The sequence below is a fragment of the Delphinapterus leucas genome, chromosome 9 (genome assembly GCF_059928025.1).
Source record: "Delphinapterus leucas isolate spDelLeu-1000000601 "Yukka" chromosome 9, BTC_Dleu_Yukka2, whole genome shotgun sequence".
Classification (NCBI taxonomy): Eukaryota; Metazoa; Chordata; class Mammalia; order Artiodactyla; family Monodontidae; genus Delphinapterus; species Delphinapterus leucas.
The window spans coordinates 57,734,074-57,753,637 of record NC_143137.1 but is presented as its reverse complement, the minus strand read 5'-3'; the positions used below and the strand labels follow the sequence as shown (position 1 = coordinate 57,753,637).

At 36.7% G+C, this 19,564-nt stretch overlaps 1 protein-coding gene across 3 annotated transcripts in view; it reads right to left on the bottom strand.

The window, feature by feature from the left end:
* The window catches only part of CASD1 (CAS1 domain sialic acid O acetyltransferase 1), a 75,666-nt gene extending 58,430 nt beyond the window's left edge, over positions 1-17,236 (bottom strand). Inside the window, exons 1-3 of one of the 3 annotated variants that reach the window (XM_089917644.1) lie at positions 16,888-17,236; positions 9,716-9,812; positions 9,049-9,169 (exon numbers count right to left, since the gene is read on the bottom strand). In XM_089917644.1, coding sequence (XP_089773770.1) covers positions 9,049-9,169; positions 9,716-9,812; positions 16,888-17,020 — 351 coding nt within the window. In that variant the 5' untranslated portion in view covers positions 17,021-17,236. The remainder of the gene's footprint in view (positions 1-9,048; positions 9,170-9,715; positions 9,813-16,887) is intronic. The other 2 variants (XM_022586176.3, XM_022586168.2) reach the window with 2 other exon arrangements.
* Positions 17,237-19,564: the final 2,328 nt, after the last annotated feature.

Here is a 19,564-nt window from a genome sequence, read left to right as displayed (position 1 = left end):
ATAAAATTAGAAATGAAAAAGGATAAGTTACAATGGACACCACAGAAATACAAAGGATCATAAAAGACTACTGAAAGCAACTATATGCCAATAAAACGGACAATCTAGAAGAAATGGACAAATTCTTAGAAAGGTACAATTTCCCAAAGCTGAACCAGGAAGAAATGGAAAATATGAACAGACCAATCACAAGCACTGAAACTGAAACTGTGACTAAAAACTCCCAACAAAATCCAGGACCAGATGGCTTCACAGGTGAATTCTATCAAACATTTAGAGAAGAGTTAACACCTATTCTTCTGCAACTCTTCCAAAAATTGCAGAGGAAGGAACACTCCCAAAATCATTCTATGAGACCACGATCACCCTGACACCAAAACCAAAGATACCACAAAAAAAGAAAATTACAGGCCAATATCACTGATGAACATAGACGCAAAAATACTTAACAAAATGCTAGCAAACTGAATCCAACAATACATTAAAAGGATCATACACCATGATCAAGTGATATTTATCCCAGGGATGCATGGACTGTCCAATATCTGCAAATCAATCAGTGTGACACACCACATCAACAAATTTAGGAATAAAAACCATATGGTCATCTCAAGAGATGCATAAAAAGCTTTTGATAAAATTCAACACCCATTTATGATAAAAACTCTACCGAAAATAGGCATAGACAGAACCTACCTCAACGTAATAAAGGCCTTATATGACTAACACACAGCTAACATCATACTCAATGGTGAAAAGCTGAAAGCATTTCCTCTAAGATCAGCAAACAAGACAAGGATGTCCACTCTTGCCACTTTTATTCAACATAGCTCTGGAAGTCCTAGCCACGGCAATCAGAGAAGAAAAAGAAACAAAAGGGATCCAAAATTTTTAAAAAGGCAGTAAAACTGACACCGTTTGCAAATGATGTGATACTACACATAGAAAATCCTAAAGATGCTACCAGAAAACTACTAGAGCTCATCCATGAATTTGGTAAAGTTGCAGGATACAAAATTAATACACAGAAATCTCTTGCATTCCTATGCACTAACAACAAAAGATCTGAAAAAGAAATTAAGGAAACAATCCCATTTACCATCACATCAGAAAGAATAAACCTACCTAAGGAGGCAAAAGATCTGTACTTCGAAAACTGTAAGATGCTGATGAAAGAAATCGAAGATGACACAAACAGATGGAAAGATATATTGTACCATGCTCTGGGATGGGAAGAATCAACATCTTCAAAATGACTATAATACCCAAGGTAATCTACAGATTCAATGCAACCCCTATGAAATTACCATAGGCATTTTTTGCAGATCTAGAACAAAAAAATCTTAAAATTTGTATGGAAACACAAAAGACCCCGAATAGACAAAGCAATCTTGTGAAAGAAAAATGGAGTGGGAGGAATCAGGCTCCCTGATTTCAGACTATACAACAAAACTACAGTTATCAAAACAGCATGGTACTGCCACAAAACAGAAATACAGATCAATGGAACAGGCTGGAAAGCCCAGAAATAAATGCAGCATCCATGGTCAATTAATCTACGACAAAGGAGGCAAGGATATACGATAGAAAAAAGACAGTCTCTTCAGTAACTGCTGCTAGGAAAACTGGACAGCTACATGTTAAAGAATGAAATTAGCACATTCTCTAACACCAAACACAAAAGTAAACTTAAAGTGGATTAAAGAACTAAACGTAAGACCGGATACTAATAGGTCTTAGAGGAAAACATAGGCAGAACACTCTTTGACATAAAGTGCAGCAATATCTTTTGGATTTACCTCCTAGAGTAATGAAAACAAAAATAAACAAATGGGACCTAATTAAACTTAAACGCTTTTGCACAGCAAAGGAAACCATAAACAAAATAAAAAGACAACACACAGAATGGGAGAAAATATTTGCAAATGATGCAACGGACAAGGAATTAACCTCCAAAATATACAAACAGCTCATGCACCTCAATATAAAAAAAAAAATAACCCAATCAAAAAATGGGCAGAAGATCTAAATAGACATTTCTCCAAAGATATATGGATGGCCAAAAAGCACATGAAAAGATGCTCAACATTGCTAATTGTTAGAGAAGTGCAAATCAAAACTACAATGAGGTATCACCTCACACCCGTCAGAATGGCCATCATCAAAAACTTTACAAACAATAAATGCTGGAGAATGTGTGGAGAAAATGGAACCCTCTTATACTGTTGGTGGGAATGTAATTTGGTACAGCCACTATGGAGAACAGTATGGAGGTTCCTTAAAAAACTAAAAATAGAGCTACCATATGATCCAGCAATCCCACTCCTGGGCATATATCCGGAGAAAACCATAATTTGTAAAGATACATGCACCCAGTGTTCATTGTAGCACTATTTACAATAGCCAAGACATGGAAGCAACCTAAATGTCCACTGACAAAGCAGTAGATAAAGAAGATGTGGTACATATATTCAATAGAATATTACTCAGCCATAAAAAACAATGAAATAATGCCATTTGCAGCGACATGGATAGACCTAGAGATTAGTATTCTAAGTGATGTGAACCAAAGACAAATATCATACGATATCACTTATATGTGGAATTAAAAAAGTGATACAAATGAACTTATATACAAAACAGAAATAGACCCACAGGCATAGAAAACAGACTTAATGTTACCAAAGGAAAAAGTGGGGGGAGGGATAAATTAGGAGTTTGGGATTAACATATACACAGTACTATATATAAAATAGATAACCAACAAGAACCTACTGTATAGCACAGAGAACTATACGCAGTATTGTTTAATAACCTATAATGTAAAAGAATTCTGAAAAAGAATATATATATTCACTTTGCTATACACCTGAAATTTACACAACATTTTAAATCAACTATACTTCAATAAAAAAGAAAAGAAAAAACAACAGGTATTGCATTTAGTTGTCATGTGTCTTTAGTTTCATTTTATATATCAATTTATCAATACACATCAAATATTATATTCGTTATTTTTTTAGAATCTAGGTTAATTGATACAATGCACCAAATCTAGATTATAAACAGCACTGATAGTTACCCTGTTGAACATCTCTTTACATGAGTCACTTTCTGTAATAGTTCTAAATGTTCATAGACTATACAAATGTTCACCTCACATAATAACGCAAATTATTTTTTGAAGTGTTTGTAACAATGTACCCTCACTAGTGGTTTGAGACACAGCCTCTCTAATACATCTTGTTAGGCTTTATATTTTTTGCCATTGTCAAACTTAATTTTGCCACTAAAGTAGGTATAAAATGCTATCTCACTATGGTCTTAATTTGCATTTCCCCTATTACTAATGAGGTTAAACATCTTTTAGATTTACACTGGGATTTATATTTCCTCTTCTGTGAAATGCCTGATCATGCCTTTCCTCTTTTTATTCTACTGGGTTGTCTTTTTTATTAATTGGTTCCTTTTATCTCTTGGATATATGCAACAAATATCGTCTCCCAGTTTATAGTTGTCTTTTTCCTTTAAGGTATCTTTTTTTTTTTTTTTTTTTGCAGTACGCAGGCCTCTCACTGTTGTGGTCTCTCCCGTTGCGGAGCACAGGTTCTGGACGCGCAGGCTCAGTGGCCATGGCTCACGGGCCCAGCCGCTCCGCGGCATGTGGGATCTTCCCAGACTGGGGCACGAACCCGTGTCCCCCGCATCGGCAGGCGGACTCTCAACCACTGCGCCACCAGGGAAGCCCTAAGGTATCTTTTGATGAACACATAAAGAACGTGAATCCCGCATTCATCTTTTATTTTACGGTTAGCATTTTTTGTTTCTTATGTATGAAACTTATCCCTACCTGAGGTACCAAAGATATTCTATATTTTTTTCTAAAGGTTCCAAAGTTTTGACTTTCACATTTAAGTCTAAATTCACCTAGAAATGATTATACTTGATGGTGTGAGGTAAGGGTCCAATTTCACTTTTTTCCATTATATAACCAATTGACTCAGCATCATTAATTGAAAGACTTTCCTATCCCTATGGATCTTCAATGGCATATCTGTTAAGTTTTTTTTGTATATGATTGTGTCTATTTTAGAGTTGTATATTCTGCTCCATTGATTTCTTTGTTTAGCTCTCCCAATACCACATTTTCTTAATTAAAAGATGTCTAGTTAAAATAGGTCTTGATATTGGAGAAGTCCTTTCTACCTTGTTCTTTAGATCTCTTGCAGTTATTTTTGGTCCAGTGCCCTCCATATAAAATTTGGAATGAACTGGTGAAGTTCTACAACAAATCCTGTTAGAATTTTTTGAATCTATAGATTAATTGGAGAATAACTGACATGTTTACAATATTGAGTCTTCCCATTCCAGAATACAGTACATAACTTCCATTTAATTATATTTAAATTGCCTTTTAATAAAATTTCATGAGTTTTCTGCATATACACCTTCCTTAGTTACTATGTTTATTCCTATGTACTATGTGCTTTTTGTTATTATTGCACACAGTATATTTTAAATAACATTTTTGAACTCTATATTCCTGACAAGTAGATATGCAATTAATTTTTAACAGCTTTATTGAATTACAATTAATTTTCATAAATTTACCTTATAATCAGCTATATTATTAAAATTTTTATTACATCTAGTAAATTTTCTATAGATTCTTTGGGATTTTCTGTGTAGATAACTGTATTATAAAATATCAAGTTTATTTCTTTCTAATCCTTACAACTTTATCTTTCTTTGGCTAAGGATCTCTAATACAATATTGAACTGAAGCAGCAATAATGGACTTCCTTGTTTTCTTCCTGAGTTTAATGGAAATGTGTCTAGCATTTTACCATTGAAACATTTACTGTAGGATTCTAGAATTTTTATCAGAATAAGTTAGAATACAAAGGAACTTACCTAACAGAGAGAGAATGATACCAATTCTCTGATATTGTCAGGACTTGGTTAATGGCCCAATATGTGATCAAAAAGATTTCATGTGTGCTTTGAAAAAATATATTCTCTGATATCTTAGTGTATATCTTAAGTATTGAACTATAAGTTCGTAAAATCAGCATATTAAGTCTACTCTATGTTTACTTATTTGCTTGCACTATTATTAATTGCATGAGCAGTGAGTAATTCTCCCACTGTGGTAGAGAATCTGTCAACTTCTCACTGTAATCATATTAACTTTTGCTTTATATATTTTAGGGCTAATTTATTAAATGCCTACAATTCAAAATCTTCCTAGTGATTTGAATCTTTTGTCACTAAAAAGTATCCCCAATAATGCTTTTGCCTCTTAATCTATTTTGTCTTATATTAATACAACTTATCTTTTTAATAAATATTTGTCTGGTAAATCTCTTCTCATTTTAAATTAAATCCTTCCTATGTCCTTTTGTTTTAGGTATCTTTTTAAGCAGCAGAAAATTCTTTTTAAAATCAATCTGAAAATCTGTGTTTAGCTGACAAGTTTAGACTACTTACATTTATTTTGATTATAAATGTTTCTATTATCTTACTTTTTGATTTCTAGCTCCCTAACACATACACATATTTTTACATACATATGAAATGTAAACACTGATTTTTACATGTACATATAAATGTTCATATATATATGTATGTGTGTGTATCGGAGTATATATATGCATGTGTGCATGTGTATGTACATGTGTGCATTATATTTGGTATTAGATGAGTTTGGTTTTAATTTTTTCCTTCTTCTGGTTTGGAATTACCCACCTTAATTCTATCCTTTTAGTCCTTGCCCTTGGACTAAAGGGCATCATTAACTTAAGTTCTAAAGTAAGATAATACCTGGGGACTTCCCTGGTGGTCCAGTGGTAAAGAATCTATCTTCCAATGCAGGGGATGCGGGTTGGACCCCTGGTCAGGGAACTAAGATCCCACATGCCATAGGGCAAGTAAGCCTGCGTGCCACAACTACTGAGCCCATACGCTCTGGAGACCGTGCGCCACAACTAGAGAGAAGCCCGCGCACCACAACTAGAGAAAAGCCCATGTGTTACAAGGAAGAGCCCGTGCACCACAAGGAAGAGCCCATGCACCACAAAAAAAGATCCTGTGTTCTGCAATGAAGATCCCACACGCCACAACGAAGACCTGATGCAGCCAAAAATAAAAAAATAAAATAAAACATTAAAGTGTATTGTGTAGTTTGTTGATGAATTAAAAAAAAAGTAAAATAATACCTTAAATAGTAAAGAGGACATTAGAACACTTTAATTGTGGTCATCTCTCTCTGATTTATATGCTATTGTACTGTCTTTTTGTAAAGTGTAAAAAGACATTATTATTTTACACAGACACTGTTTAGATTTATATACAAGTTTACTATTTTCTTTAACCATTGTTTCAGATCATTTTTCTTCTGAATTATTTCTCTCCTTCTTGAAGTTTATTCTTTAGAAAACCCTTTAATATAAGTTTAATGTGGCAGCAAACCCTCATAGTTTTTGTTTATCTGAAAAATGTCCTATATTTCAAGAACAGAGGAATCTGTATGCTAGGGATACAATTCTAGGTTGAAACTTACATTCTATCAGAACTTTAAAGTTATTAGTCTACTGTCCTCTGGCTCCCAATATTACTATTGATAAATATGCTGGCTCAAAGCTTAGTTTTCTACATATAGGGTATTGCAGCCACTGGCATCTGTCTTTAGGGCAACCTGAATCTCTATTGCACGCCTACTGTTATTGTTCCCATCTCTGGTTTTGCCTCACAGTTTGTTCCTTTTTGGGGGTGTGTCTCCCATTTAGAAATACATCAACAAGTATTTTTTTAATCTAGGATCTAGTTGGTTTGAAGTGGAAGAGGCCCCCAGAGTATCTACCTTGCCCTCTGGCTGGAAGTAACACAAACAGGTTTCTTTACAGCAAGACTTTTCAAGTTTTTAATATCCTAGCCTAAATTAAAACCATCTAAGAGGGGGATATGATATCTGGCTCTGCCCAAACGTATTTGACCAGAACTTCATACAGAACTAGTCTTTCACAAAATATAATTTGAAAAAAGAAAATCCTGCTCTACAGCTTCCTTTTTAAAAAATTTGCCCCAATACAGAAAAGAAATAAATTCAAAAAAATATTATCTTCAATACTCCTATTCCACCTAAAGAATCCCATTACCAAGGCTAAAAAAAAAAAAAAAATTAACTTCACAACATGCCAGGCACAAGAAACATATTCAAAAAATAATGATGATACACAATCTCTGTCCTCAAGGTGTTCAGAGACAAGAGAATAAGTAAAATACAATTTGGCAAATGTTCCACTATCAGTTTAATCTAAATAGTTTCACAATAACTGTCTCTTTAAGACTGTGACAAACTGTCTTTGTTTCTTTTTAAAATGCATATAAAATAACATGTATCTTGTCTGATAATTGTGGGATAACTAGAAACCGCTAAAAAATAAAAATTGGAAACATAGAGCTCAGAAACAATGTACCATATTGTACCTACTTTTGGCTATAGACTAAACCATTACAGATTTTTTTCAACTAACTGTTGCCAAATACATTATTCCAATTTTCAAGAGTCACACTATTCTAGGCCTAGAAATACTAAAAATGTTTTTTTAAATCAGACACCTGTTTTTTAAATGTTTACTAAGTTTTTTACTTTAAACTGTAAGAATCTCAGGTCATTAAATAGTTTCAACTCTTCTGTATAATTTTGTATGTATAAATACAAGTGGAAAATACATTTATAGATACCAAATAAAATGAAAGGTTGACTTTGTTATTTTCTATTATTCAGCTTTAAAATCTATACTAGCTTTTCCTGGTAGACAAAATCTCTAATAGCCTATAGACTCTTCTCACAAGGAGTAGTTCCTAAAGACTTAGTATCCATTACCATCATCACTGTGAAACTAGCTACTTAAGCTGTTAAGTCCCTGATTTTTCAACTCCTTGCCGCTAGGCAAGTTGATGTGTACAGATAGATTTTCATCATAAATTCATGAGATATTACCCCTACAATTCTGAACTTTTTGTACTTTACTTTTTTCTTCTTGCCATTACCCACTCCCAACCACATGCAACTGAAGGCAGGGATTAGAACCTTAGCTCACTTAAAAATGTACAAACAGAAAGATATGATGAGATAATTCCCCCAAAATTAACTAATTAACAAATTGATTAACAGAAAGATGTTCATCCTTGTTAGCTTTTAAAAAAAGACATATTTTTAAAATGAGAAATTAAGAAGAGCAGAAATTTGTTACACTGTCATTTTAACTATATAGCATGAATGCCTAGTGCTAGAAAGGTTACAGAAAATTAGGTCCCAATGTACATTGCTACTTACAGTATAGATTGAAACAGTTTAACAATATAATCAATAATTTTAAAAGCATTTATATTCTTTAAACTAGTATTTGCATTGTAAAGATTCCGTCCTAAGGAAATAATTTAAAAAGCAAAGTTTTCACACAAAAATGTAATAAAAATGTCCATTTTTAAATTGTAAAATAAAAAAAATTAGAAAACTACAAAAAGTTAAGAAAAGGGAAGATTATATAAAATCACATTATATCCATTCAATAATATGTTGCCATTATGAAGATGTGTACATTGATTGTATAATATGGTAAACTGTGATAAGTGCTGGGGATAGAAGCAAGATATAAAATTGTACATGCTAAACTATTACAATTTTGTTTCCAAAAGAGTCTGAAAAGAAATATGTCAAAATATTAAAAGGGGGATAAGGGATATTTCTTCTTTGTTCTTTCTACAATTTTTTGAAAAGGTTTCCATGGAAAGAATTTTAATATTTCTGAAAATGAAAAGTTTAAGTCAATGAAAAGCTTGCCAATACCTTACCCACCACTTCTTTTTCTTATGTTCCCCATTATGGCAAATTGTCCCTGTTTTCCCCCTCCACCTTTCCTAAAACCAAAGTAAAATTTTATAGTTCCTTTTGTTAATGTGAAAGGGCACATTCCTCCTATAACTATTCAGTTGGCTAACTTCTAAAACAATACGCTAATGAAATGAATAGACAAAATTTACCTTATTTCCTTCTTCTTTAAATTGGGGATTAATTATTTTTACAAAAGAGTAAAACAACTGACGAATTCTGGAATCTCCAATAAATGCAATATGTTTATCTACAAGGCAGTTCTTCGCTTCACTGAAATCAACAAAGACATCAATTAGAATAAGGAAAATCAGCATACTGGCACTTTTCAAAGCACATAATTTGTGAAGAAAGTAGTACAGCATTATTACATACACAGTTATGTTTCTTTAGAAATAGGTGGCCAGGTTTAACCTACCAGTCCGTGTATGATCGACTAACTCTCAATAATAACAGCCCTCATCTAGTAAGTGTTTCAGATGTACTCTAACCATAGTAAGTGCTTTATATCCGTTGTCTCAGAATAACTCCATGAGGTAGCTATACAAGTCCCAAAGCAAGAGTCCTTCATTCACGGGCAATTGCCCTGGGCCTGGTTATCTCTCACCTGAGAAAAAGCAGATTGGTCCAAAGCTTTCCCTAATGCTTTAGAGCGAGAATATTCCTTTGGACTCACCCCTAACTCCTACCCTGTCAGCAATTCTCTACCATCACATAGAGAGGTACCATCTATCACTTTCCCTGATTCACCAACACTTTTCTAGCAGATATTAAGACCCATCTTAGAAAAGAAAACAAACAACAAAATGAAGAAACTACCTGATTTTGTACTTATGCATCATACAGCTGTGAGGTTGCCAAACTTTCTCTCCAAGAAATCTGCCACTTGAGAGAAGGTATTCACATGAATCATTTCCTATAGTAATTAAACACAATAATGTTGTAAACAATAGTTAAATTCTTATATGTTGGTTATTTGACCCCATTTAAGCCTTTGAGATGAGGGAGTACAGTTTTCTATACTTCACTATACCCTCTAGGTACATATCACTCATCCATGAGAAGCAAATATTAATATATTATTCAAGAGGATAAGAGCCACTAATGACAGATACTTTACCTAGAAAATACTTCATCCCCAAAGCTACATTCACTGCTTTGGTAGTTCCTTCTGCTTCAGGTTTTCCTTCCAAGGACATCACCTTGCCTCAAACTAGCCTTTATATCTGTTTATCACTCCTACTTCTAGTTGGGAAAGAAAAGTTTAAGGGATAAAAGAGAAGACTTTGGAAATGACTTCCTATTCGACTATTATAGTACTCAGTGCATTAGCATATCTGGAAACCTAGTAAATACTGAAGTATTTTATAAATCTACTCCCTAATTTTCACAGCTTCCCTGGAAGTAGGGTATCCCTATTCTGTAAATGTGCAAAGGAAGACTTATGCAAGAACTTCGGAAAAAGCTCAATAAAATTTCATCCTTTTGCAATCTCACAAAGATAAGACTTAAAACTATGTTAGTCAAATGGTGGCTGAAGATACACATGATCAGTACCAGTAATGAATGCTGTTGTTAATATTTAGCCCCTCCACTTCTCTCGATTGTCTCTTGCCTCCGTTAGGATGACCAACCAACTCCTCCCAGTGTGGTTGGGACTGCCACAGTTTTAAACAGAAAATTCCACATCTGCAAAACCCCTCAGTCCTGTGTAAACTGGGACAGATGGCTACCCTGCTTCCTTTGGCCATTTTACCGTACATTAGCTTAATGTACATGGTCAATGTACGTGGTTAAAAAGGGGATTGGAGACATTAAAAAAGTTCAAATATGTCAAATGGATGAGGGAAAAACGAGATGTGTACATTAACTGTGGGGTTATGATAAAATACATGTGTTTTTAAATTTGATCTCTAGTTCTTTATTAACAGTCAACAGCGATCTCTATTTGTTTTACAAATAGTTAAGGTCAGGATAGGGCATCTGGTAAAAATACTACAGAACAAAATGGTGGGGATAGGGAAGACCCAAAGATTTTTAAAGTAGAAGAACACATCTCTTTTCTCAATCCAGTTATCCATTTATCTGGTCAACATACAGATAACGGTGATACAAATACAAGACAGGTATGCATAAATAATGAAAGTGTTGATACCACAGTGTCATAAATTCTAAAACAGAACAGGAAGGAAAAGTGAAAATACTGCATTATTCTGTTGGTGAAAAACTGGATAAGGAAGTAGAATACCAATTATTACATTTTTGCAGTTACATATGTAGCCTGAGCTGTTTTTCCTGTATTTGAAAGATTTTTTAATAACATCTAAGGAAACTATAAATAATCAGTTAATTCTTTCCAATTCTTAAAAACTAATTCTAGTTCTAAAAAATTACGCTATATAATAAAGGAGGAGTAAAAAAAAAAAGGACTAAAGGAACACACAATTATTTCCTAAAAACAGCACTCCTGCTGCATTCTTTTATAATGGCCATATAATAAAATCCTATTAAAAATCTAGTAAATATTTAAAATTAGGATGAAAATTCCATATTTATAGCACTTCTACCTCTTTAAATACATCTATTAAACTAAGTGAAAAGTTAGTAACCCATCTATTTTCTAAAAAAGTTATATGAAGTTGTAAATAACTGGTATTAATTCTGTGAAGTTTTTCTTCCTTTTCTTTCTTCTTTATCCCTTCTTTTTTTTTTTTTTTTTTTTGGTGGTGTTGTTACTTGATTTTTGTTTTTTAATAGAAGCCTAAACAGGAACACACCTTGATCAGTCTTCAGTGTGTGGGACTACACTCTTTGTTAACCATGTCTATGGGTTATGAATATGATTTTGTGGAGACTGAAGTACCATACCAACATCTTAAAATAACCAATTTTCTCCACCAGAAAATGTGTTTTAAAATGCCAAACTCTTCTTCCTCTCTTCAATATTAATACTCAGACATTATTTTTCAGTAGTTCAGCTAGTAGAAAACAAAAGCTCTAATCTCAAGAACCCACATTAGAAAAACCTGATAGCAAAACAGATTTGCAGTTGTCACTAACCAAAAGACACTATAAACACAGTACTGTAGAGACTACTAGTCTTTCCAGGGAAGAAGTTCTTAACCTGGTAATGAATGCTAGTTAATGGTGACTCTTCATATTTTATACTGCAAATTAAAAAAAAAATAATCCTTGTATCTGAAATTAATATTCTCTGTATCACATCAGTTAAGGTCCATTCAAAAGACAGAAACTAAACCAGCTATTTTAATAGAGAGAATGTAATATGACGAACTGTTAGGAAAGTAAAAGAATTGCTAATTAGATAACTGACAAGGCAAGAGGAGACTGGCTTTTATATATTTGTCAGCAAAATAATGAAAGTAGCAGTAATAATACTATTATTATCTGATTTTTAAAAATTAACCGGATCTAAAAAAAGAAAACTCCACAAAATTCCATACTCTAAAACTAGTTCTCTTTTCCTGGGAAGGAAATATTTTTAAAATCAAATCACTAAATGTAAATCTAAATGTTAAAATAAGTTAATGTGCCACATTTTTATTATGTATACTAACTACATGTAAACATCTGCTAGCACATTATTTTCCTTTCAAAATTTACCCAGAAGCACCCCAAACAAAAGAAAAAAAAAACAAAATGCAGTCATTATTTTCAATTGCTTCATATAATTTTGATAGCTACTTTAATACAACCAGCGTGAAATGAAAGTTGCCAAGTGCTCAGATAAATCAAGCTAAGAACACAATTAAAAAAAAAAAAAAGCAACTAAAGGGATAGAATTATCTACTTCAGCTATCTCCAATACAAAGATTATCTAGATGAATAGCTGTCTTCCTCTTCATTCTGTTATCTTAAGCATAAGCATTCTGGTTTGTCAACCTAAAGTCTCAGGTTTTCATGCATGATTTTTCTATAATAGAAAAATACTAAGAGCAAACAAAATAAAAAGACAAACAAGTTTTAAAAAAACTGAAAAACAAAATAGAACTAAAGAAAACATCTGATGTGCTAAATAAACCGTAGCTTTTATTTTCCTTTGAATAGAATACCTCTGGCACGTTGAAACTTTAGACTTAATCATCCTGCCAAGGCTGAGCATTTCTTACTATCCACCATGAAAATACCAGATCATAGAGTTTACAATATGATCTGCAGAATATTTTATTTGCCTAAAATTCAGCAAGTTATACTTTCGTCTGTGCTGAAAAATCACAATTTACATTTTTCTTTAGATAAGCTAGGAGTGCCTCATTACAAGTTGTGTCATGTAGATCAGGATCTTTCTAGCAGTCAAAGAAAGAAAAGGCTGAGACCTAGAGCTACTTCTTTCTTGCTTTAACTTCTGAAGTTTTGAACTGATTTTTCTCCAAAACATGCAATAATATTTAACATTTAACATTTAATATCCCTAGTGGTAGAAAGGAATTAGATTAGAATTAGATTTCAACAAAATTAAGACGTTTGAAGCAAGTTAACTCTATTAAAAAATTCAAATTCATCTAGGTTGGAACTACCCTTAAGGCTACAGATACTGGCTTCTTGTCACAGAAATGATGTTTTTAGTCTGTAATCACAATATTAATGGACATTTTGTGATTCAGTAATGTTAAAATTTAGAAAAAATAAAATTAAAAGAATCTTTTTTAAAAGGTCATTCTATTTTGTGAAAATAATATTAAGAATGCAACCCGCCCCACAAAACTCTACCTTCTAAAGTTGAGATCAGAACATGCTATTAGAACACGAAATTAAATTAAAACCAAAAGAACGAAATGCAAGGAGGAAAAGAGAAGGAAATAAGGACTTTGAAAATCTATTTATTCAATAAGTGTTTATGGAGTTCCTACCTTAAGCTCTGATAATTTAAAAGATGAATAAAATACCCTTGGAAGCTCAAAGTTTGTGTGGGGCTGTCAGATACAAATTATTATAATACAAAATGATAAGGGTGTACTAGTTACTGTAGAAACACTGAATTCCTAATTCCTACTTCTGTGCTGGTAACATCCGAACCAGGACTTGAAAGAAAAATCTGTACTTTCTTTCAAGGAGAGAGACAGGTCATTGCAGGCAGAGAAAATCAGATATCTATGAGATATGCAAAAGGGCAAAGCATATTTGGACTGTGAGCCTGGAGTTCTGGAAGAAGGAGAAAAGATAAACATAGGTAATAAAAAGTAAGCTTTACACACGCAACTTTTAGAAAATCACCATTTACTGGAAAAAGGATAAGAAAACTCTTGTCTGGCACTGTGAGGCTGAATTGGTATTTTTAAATGGTTTAACCCATGTCCCGCTGGAAAATGCTTTCTCACTCCACCTTTTATACATCACCACTGTCTAAGAGGCTCTGAGAAAGGCAGAATATAACATAATGACATGAGGCAGACTAACTGGGTTTTAAATCCTAGCTCAGTCAGACTAACTGTATCTTTAGGCAACTTAACCTCTCATGCCTCATTTTTAAAATGTAAAAAAAAAAAAAAAAGGTTAAAATGTAAATAATACTGTAATTAGCTGAATCTAAGACCACTGATTATAAAATACACCATTATTTTAGATAACAGTAGGAAAAAATGTTATCAATTAAACTTTGACATGCAATCAAAGTTTTAAAAACTCATCTTGATTACAGAGATACTAAAAAAGGTGGGGGAAAGAAGAGGGGAGGATGAAATCTGGTAATTGTATCTACCTCATTGACTGGTTGTAAAGACAAAATGAGTTAAAAGATGTAAAACCTTTAGTAGAAGAGCACCCGGCATATAATAAGTGCTCAATGATAGCATGTAGTTTTGCCAAGCCTTACTTCCTGTAGTGTGTAATGTTTTACTTTCTGCAGTTCGTAAAGCAAGAGATACTGAATATGTGTATTCCAACTGCATTCAGTCTACCTTGCCTGAGGCAAACTCATAAGCATGCATTGAAGATTTTAATATATAGCCTAAACCTCTATATCTAATACAAGGTCCTTTCTTATTCTAAAGATTTATGATACTATGATTCAAGCGTATGGTTATCCTTGTGTGAAAGGCACTGCATCTGACTCAGTTTCACACTGCCAAAGCATGAGGTTGGCTAAAAAGTGCCTGGTAAGATCGTTATTTTTCCCAAACTGTCTCTGGCTCAAGTTCTTGACATTCAGTATGGGCATGTACACACACCAGGTGTACTGCTTCACACTCAAGACACTAAAGCACCTACGAAAGCTGATGACTAGCTTCTGGAGGAGGCTTTATAAACAATCCCAGATTGCTACACTGACTCATAAGTTTCCATCTGACATTCTATTTTCCCTGCTAATGAGAGAACTTGAAAGGATGAAATAATTAGGGTCCAAGCTTATCAAAAGATAAAAGCACAGTTTTAAAAAGGGAGGTGAGGGGCACTAGATGTTTACATTTAGGACCATAGCATCCCAGTTATAAAATTTATCTCCACTACCACATACATAAAATTGAGTTAGATTACTGTCGTCTTATACCAAAATAGCATAAAATGATAGCAGTCAGAAAATTTTCTTTATAATTACCACAAATTAATGCATCAAATTGCTAGTTTTATTTTGTGTATATAAGTGTTGGACTTGTTACAGCAACTGCAGATGAAACAAAGTCTTACCAGGTCATGTGGCGGTGATCTATAGGAGGCTGGAGGAGAAAGGCCAAAAGGGTATAAATATCTTTTTCAATCGATTTAGTGTATTTATATAAAGGGCTATTCATCCACTATGGTACTAGAGTATAAGAATTTTAATTCTCAAGCATTGCAGAAACAAAACAGCAGAATTGATCAAAATGTCCTTCACTTTGAAAGACTCCCTAAAATGAGAAGAGTTCAGATTCCAGTGGCCTCTTTACTGGATATTTTGCCAAAGTAGGTGTGAAGTTAAACTGGAAATGCGTTAAATGCGCACCTGTTACACATTACATCTTGACCAATTAATCTCACAATCACCAAGAGCTGTCCAGATAATGGCTTCGATAATACTAAGAGCCACAAATAAAAGATCCTATCGTTATTAATTTCCCTCAGCCTGTCAAACTCTAACCTAGTAGCATTTTTACAGAGAAAATGAAGAAAAAAATCAATCAACAAGGACAAGTAAATGCCCCTTATGACTGAAGAATAATTCGTTCTGAAACAAGGAGGTCGTATTTCCTTTTCCTCTTTACACCAGTCTCAAAACCCACACCGAAGACCTCCTCTCAAACTGCTTCCAACTTGTTTTCATAGCCCAACTCAACTCCTGTCAACCTGTAACTTCTTTTCAAATATCTGCCCCAGTGGCTTTACTTTGTAAAAAGTGTGCAACCAGAACGCTTTAAACGCTTCTGAATCACAAAGCCTGGGTGACACCTCCTCCACTTGGCCAAGAGCATCTTTTGCCAGCTGTCACCCGGCGGCAAAGGAAAATGGGGCGGCCCATACCGCTGTCAAACAGCTTGGCCCCGCTGTTCCAGGGCAGAGGCCGAATAAAACAAAAGCTAAAAAGCTGATCCCCTAGGATGCAGAATGGGTGACCCTACTTGGGGCGGAGGTGCCCCATTGCAGGGCGGCCTTGGCCTTCACGCGCCCGGGGGTGGCCCCGGAGGGCCGCCTGCACGCCTCCTGCACGCGAGCCCCGGGCCTGGCGCGTCTCCCCCGGCGCAGCCCGCGCAGGAGCCGGGACCCCAGCAGCCACTGGGCCAGGCCCGGGTAAGCGCCCCCGTCCGCAGCGCAGACTACTCGTGGGGCGCAGGACCATGGGCTCTCTACCCGTGGCCGCCTGTACTGGGGTCCGCTCGGTCGGTCGGGGACGCCTGGCCCGCCGCCCGGGCCACCTGGGGGCACCTCCTCCCCCGCGGGCTGGGCGCGCCGGCGGGCGGCCGCATGAGCGTGGGCGTGTGTCGGGCGAGGGGGGCTGCCTCCAGCCTCCGCGTCGCCTCCTCCCCCAGCCGGCCCGGGCAGGGGGAGGGCCCGCTCACCTCGGTAGCGGCGGGAGGCGAGGTGGCACAGTGCGAGCAGCAGCACGGCCACCAGCGCCAGCACCTTGGCGCTCCTCACGCTGAAGTAGTGGTTGATCTCCCGCTTGCCCAGGTTGTAGGCCAGAGCCGCCATCTTGGTTCCTCCATGACAACAGCGCGCGGCGGAGCGGGGAAGGGGCGCCGCACAGGGGCAGCACTGGAGCTGCCGCCGCCGCAGCAGCCAGGCGAGGAGCGGCCGCCAGTCCCCGCGGCCGCCACCCGCGCCGCCCGCCGGGGAGCCTGACCCCGCGGTGCCCCCGGCCTCTACCTGCCCCTCCTCGGCCGCGACCGCTTCAGCGGCCTCCCCCCAGCCCCGCCGCCGCTGCTCCGCCGTGCCGTTTCCCCAGGCGCCCTGGACGCCTGTCTCCTCCCCTTCCTCCTCCTCCCCTTTAGCCTCCTGTCTTAATAGCGGCTGCGCCTGCGAGGGGGGGTCCGGATGCCGGGTGCTCCGGGGTCACGGGCCCCAGACGGACCTCCGGGGTCACCGGGTCACGGGCGGCGGCAGTGGCGGCAGAGAGATGGGGATGTAAGGAGAGGGGAGCAGTGTTCCACCCCGACCCGAGCGCGAGCCTGGGGCTTAAATTAGCTTACTGGCCGCTACCTGAGCCCAGGTGGGGGCAATATAAGTACTGTTCCGGAAGACAAGTACACATCACTCCACTGCCTCCTTCCGTAACGCACCTTTTCATGAGCTTTCTACTTCCCGAACCTGCCCAGCAGGATGCGAAGGCCACCCCAGTGTCACCGGGGCTTATCGTCAGGCTATCTGGTCAGTCTGGCTGCCCCCCAGGCTTGCCAAGTGTAGAGACTGCTGGTAGCCTTAGCACCCAACCCACGGGTAAGACCAGTCTTAACTCGTTGCTTTGAAGCCCATTTCTCTTGCAACTTGAAAAAAGTCCTCGGTTTGCCCAGTTCCAGTGGGTGAAACTCTACCAAAGTACAGAGTAGAAGGTACAAAGAGTACAGAGTAGAAGCTTAGCTTAGTGTAGGTGTTGGTGAGAAAAGAACCCCACTCTTAATTTTTGTTTACACAAGGGTTGGCTAGGATGGGCCAAACATGAAAAAGCGTCTCAGGATAGTCATTCCTGCTCCCGGAGTTGGTTAATGTTCCGTGGTTATCAAAACAGGCAGCATACCTTTGCCTTGGTTAAGAGCTTGTTATTCCCTCATGTTTTCTTTTCTCCTTTTGGTTTCGCCTTTGCTGCCTTCCAGGTGGGAATGGTTATTTACATCGCTTCCCTTTCTGCTTGTTTAGAGTGAGTTATTGATTAGTTAGGGTGTTTTCAGGTGTTCTTTGCAACTTTCCCATTTAGCCATTCCTGAACTTGTGTTTATAGGCCCCTCTTAAAATGATAGAATGTTAGATATGAAGGGACTGTACAGATCTTGTCATCCCAATTTTTTCATCTAAGGACTCTTTTATTATGTTTTTATCCGTGGACCCCATATCTTGAAAGATTTTGTCACTTAAATGAAATCACATACATCACTGTCATGGATGTAATGCTGATAAGCAATAAAGCTAAATAAGTGTACAAACACTAGGCACTGTTCCCTGGAAATGGTCGCTTAATTTTCGCTGTCATTCTTCTGATCCAAGGTTCCACATGCTGGAAGAATTAAATCTGATATTGTAAAAAACAGATAAATAACTCTGCTAACAGTATATGGTCTACCAATCACATCCTAGAAATTTCTATGATGTCATCAACAGCAAATTAGAATTTCTGATCAGCGTACGATAACCAATGTTAGCCTGCAGGGTTGATTTAATGCCTGCCAAAAGTAAAGAAACTTGACATTTTATTTAATTGCAATTTCCAGAAGGCTTTCTGAAATGTTGTAAATAGCTTGTGGACCTCCTTCCTTCCCACTAGTTTAAAGCTAATCCCTCTCCTCTGCTCTCAATCTCTTTCTGTCCCCCTTTCTTGGGGGTGTTGATGACTCCATCAGTTATCCCTATGTCAATCATCCTCTCTGTCTTCTTTAAACTTTCCTTTCTCTTGGATGTTTCCCTTCCACCAATAATTTTATCTTGTTAGTGAAGCTCATCCATGGACTGTGTTTCTGTGTGTTTACCTCTCCATCTCTTTCCTTCTCTGACAAGTTCTAGAAAGAATAGTGTTGTCTTTTCAGCCTTCACTTGTTCCACTTCCATTCTCCCTTCTAAATAACTCTCAAATCTGTTGCCTCCTCTCCATTCCCTGGTTGTTGCCTTGGTGAAGGCATGATTTCTTGCCTGCATTTTTTATCCCTTAAAATCATCTTCCTCATGTTTGGCTCAAAAATTCAATCTTACAGCTCCCTGCCATTCTCTAACCAGACGGAACGTTCTTAAACTCAAATCTGATGATGCTAAAAACTAGTTAGTGGCTCCATGTTTATTTGTCTATCCCTAAACCGTCCAGAATGTTAACTAATGCTCAGCAGGTTACTTCAACCCTAATAATCTGAGAAAAAGAGAAACCATTTTATAGGAAGTCTTTCAACCATGCATTACTTAAAACAAAGCAAAACAAAAACAGACAAAACAAACAAAAAAACCTGACTACACTTTATTCCTTCCCTTCTTCTTTTTTTTTTATTAACCAAACATCTATTTCCTATTGTACCACAGGAGGTCATGGGGATAAAGAAG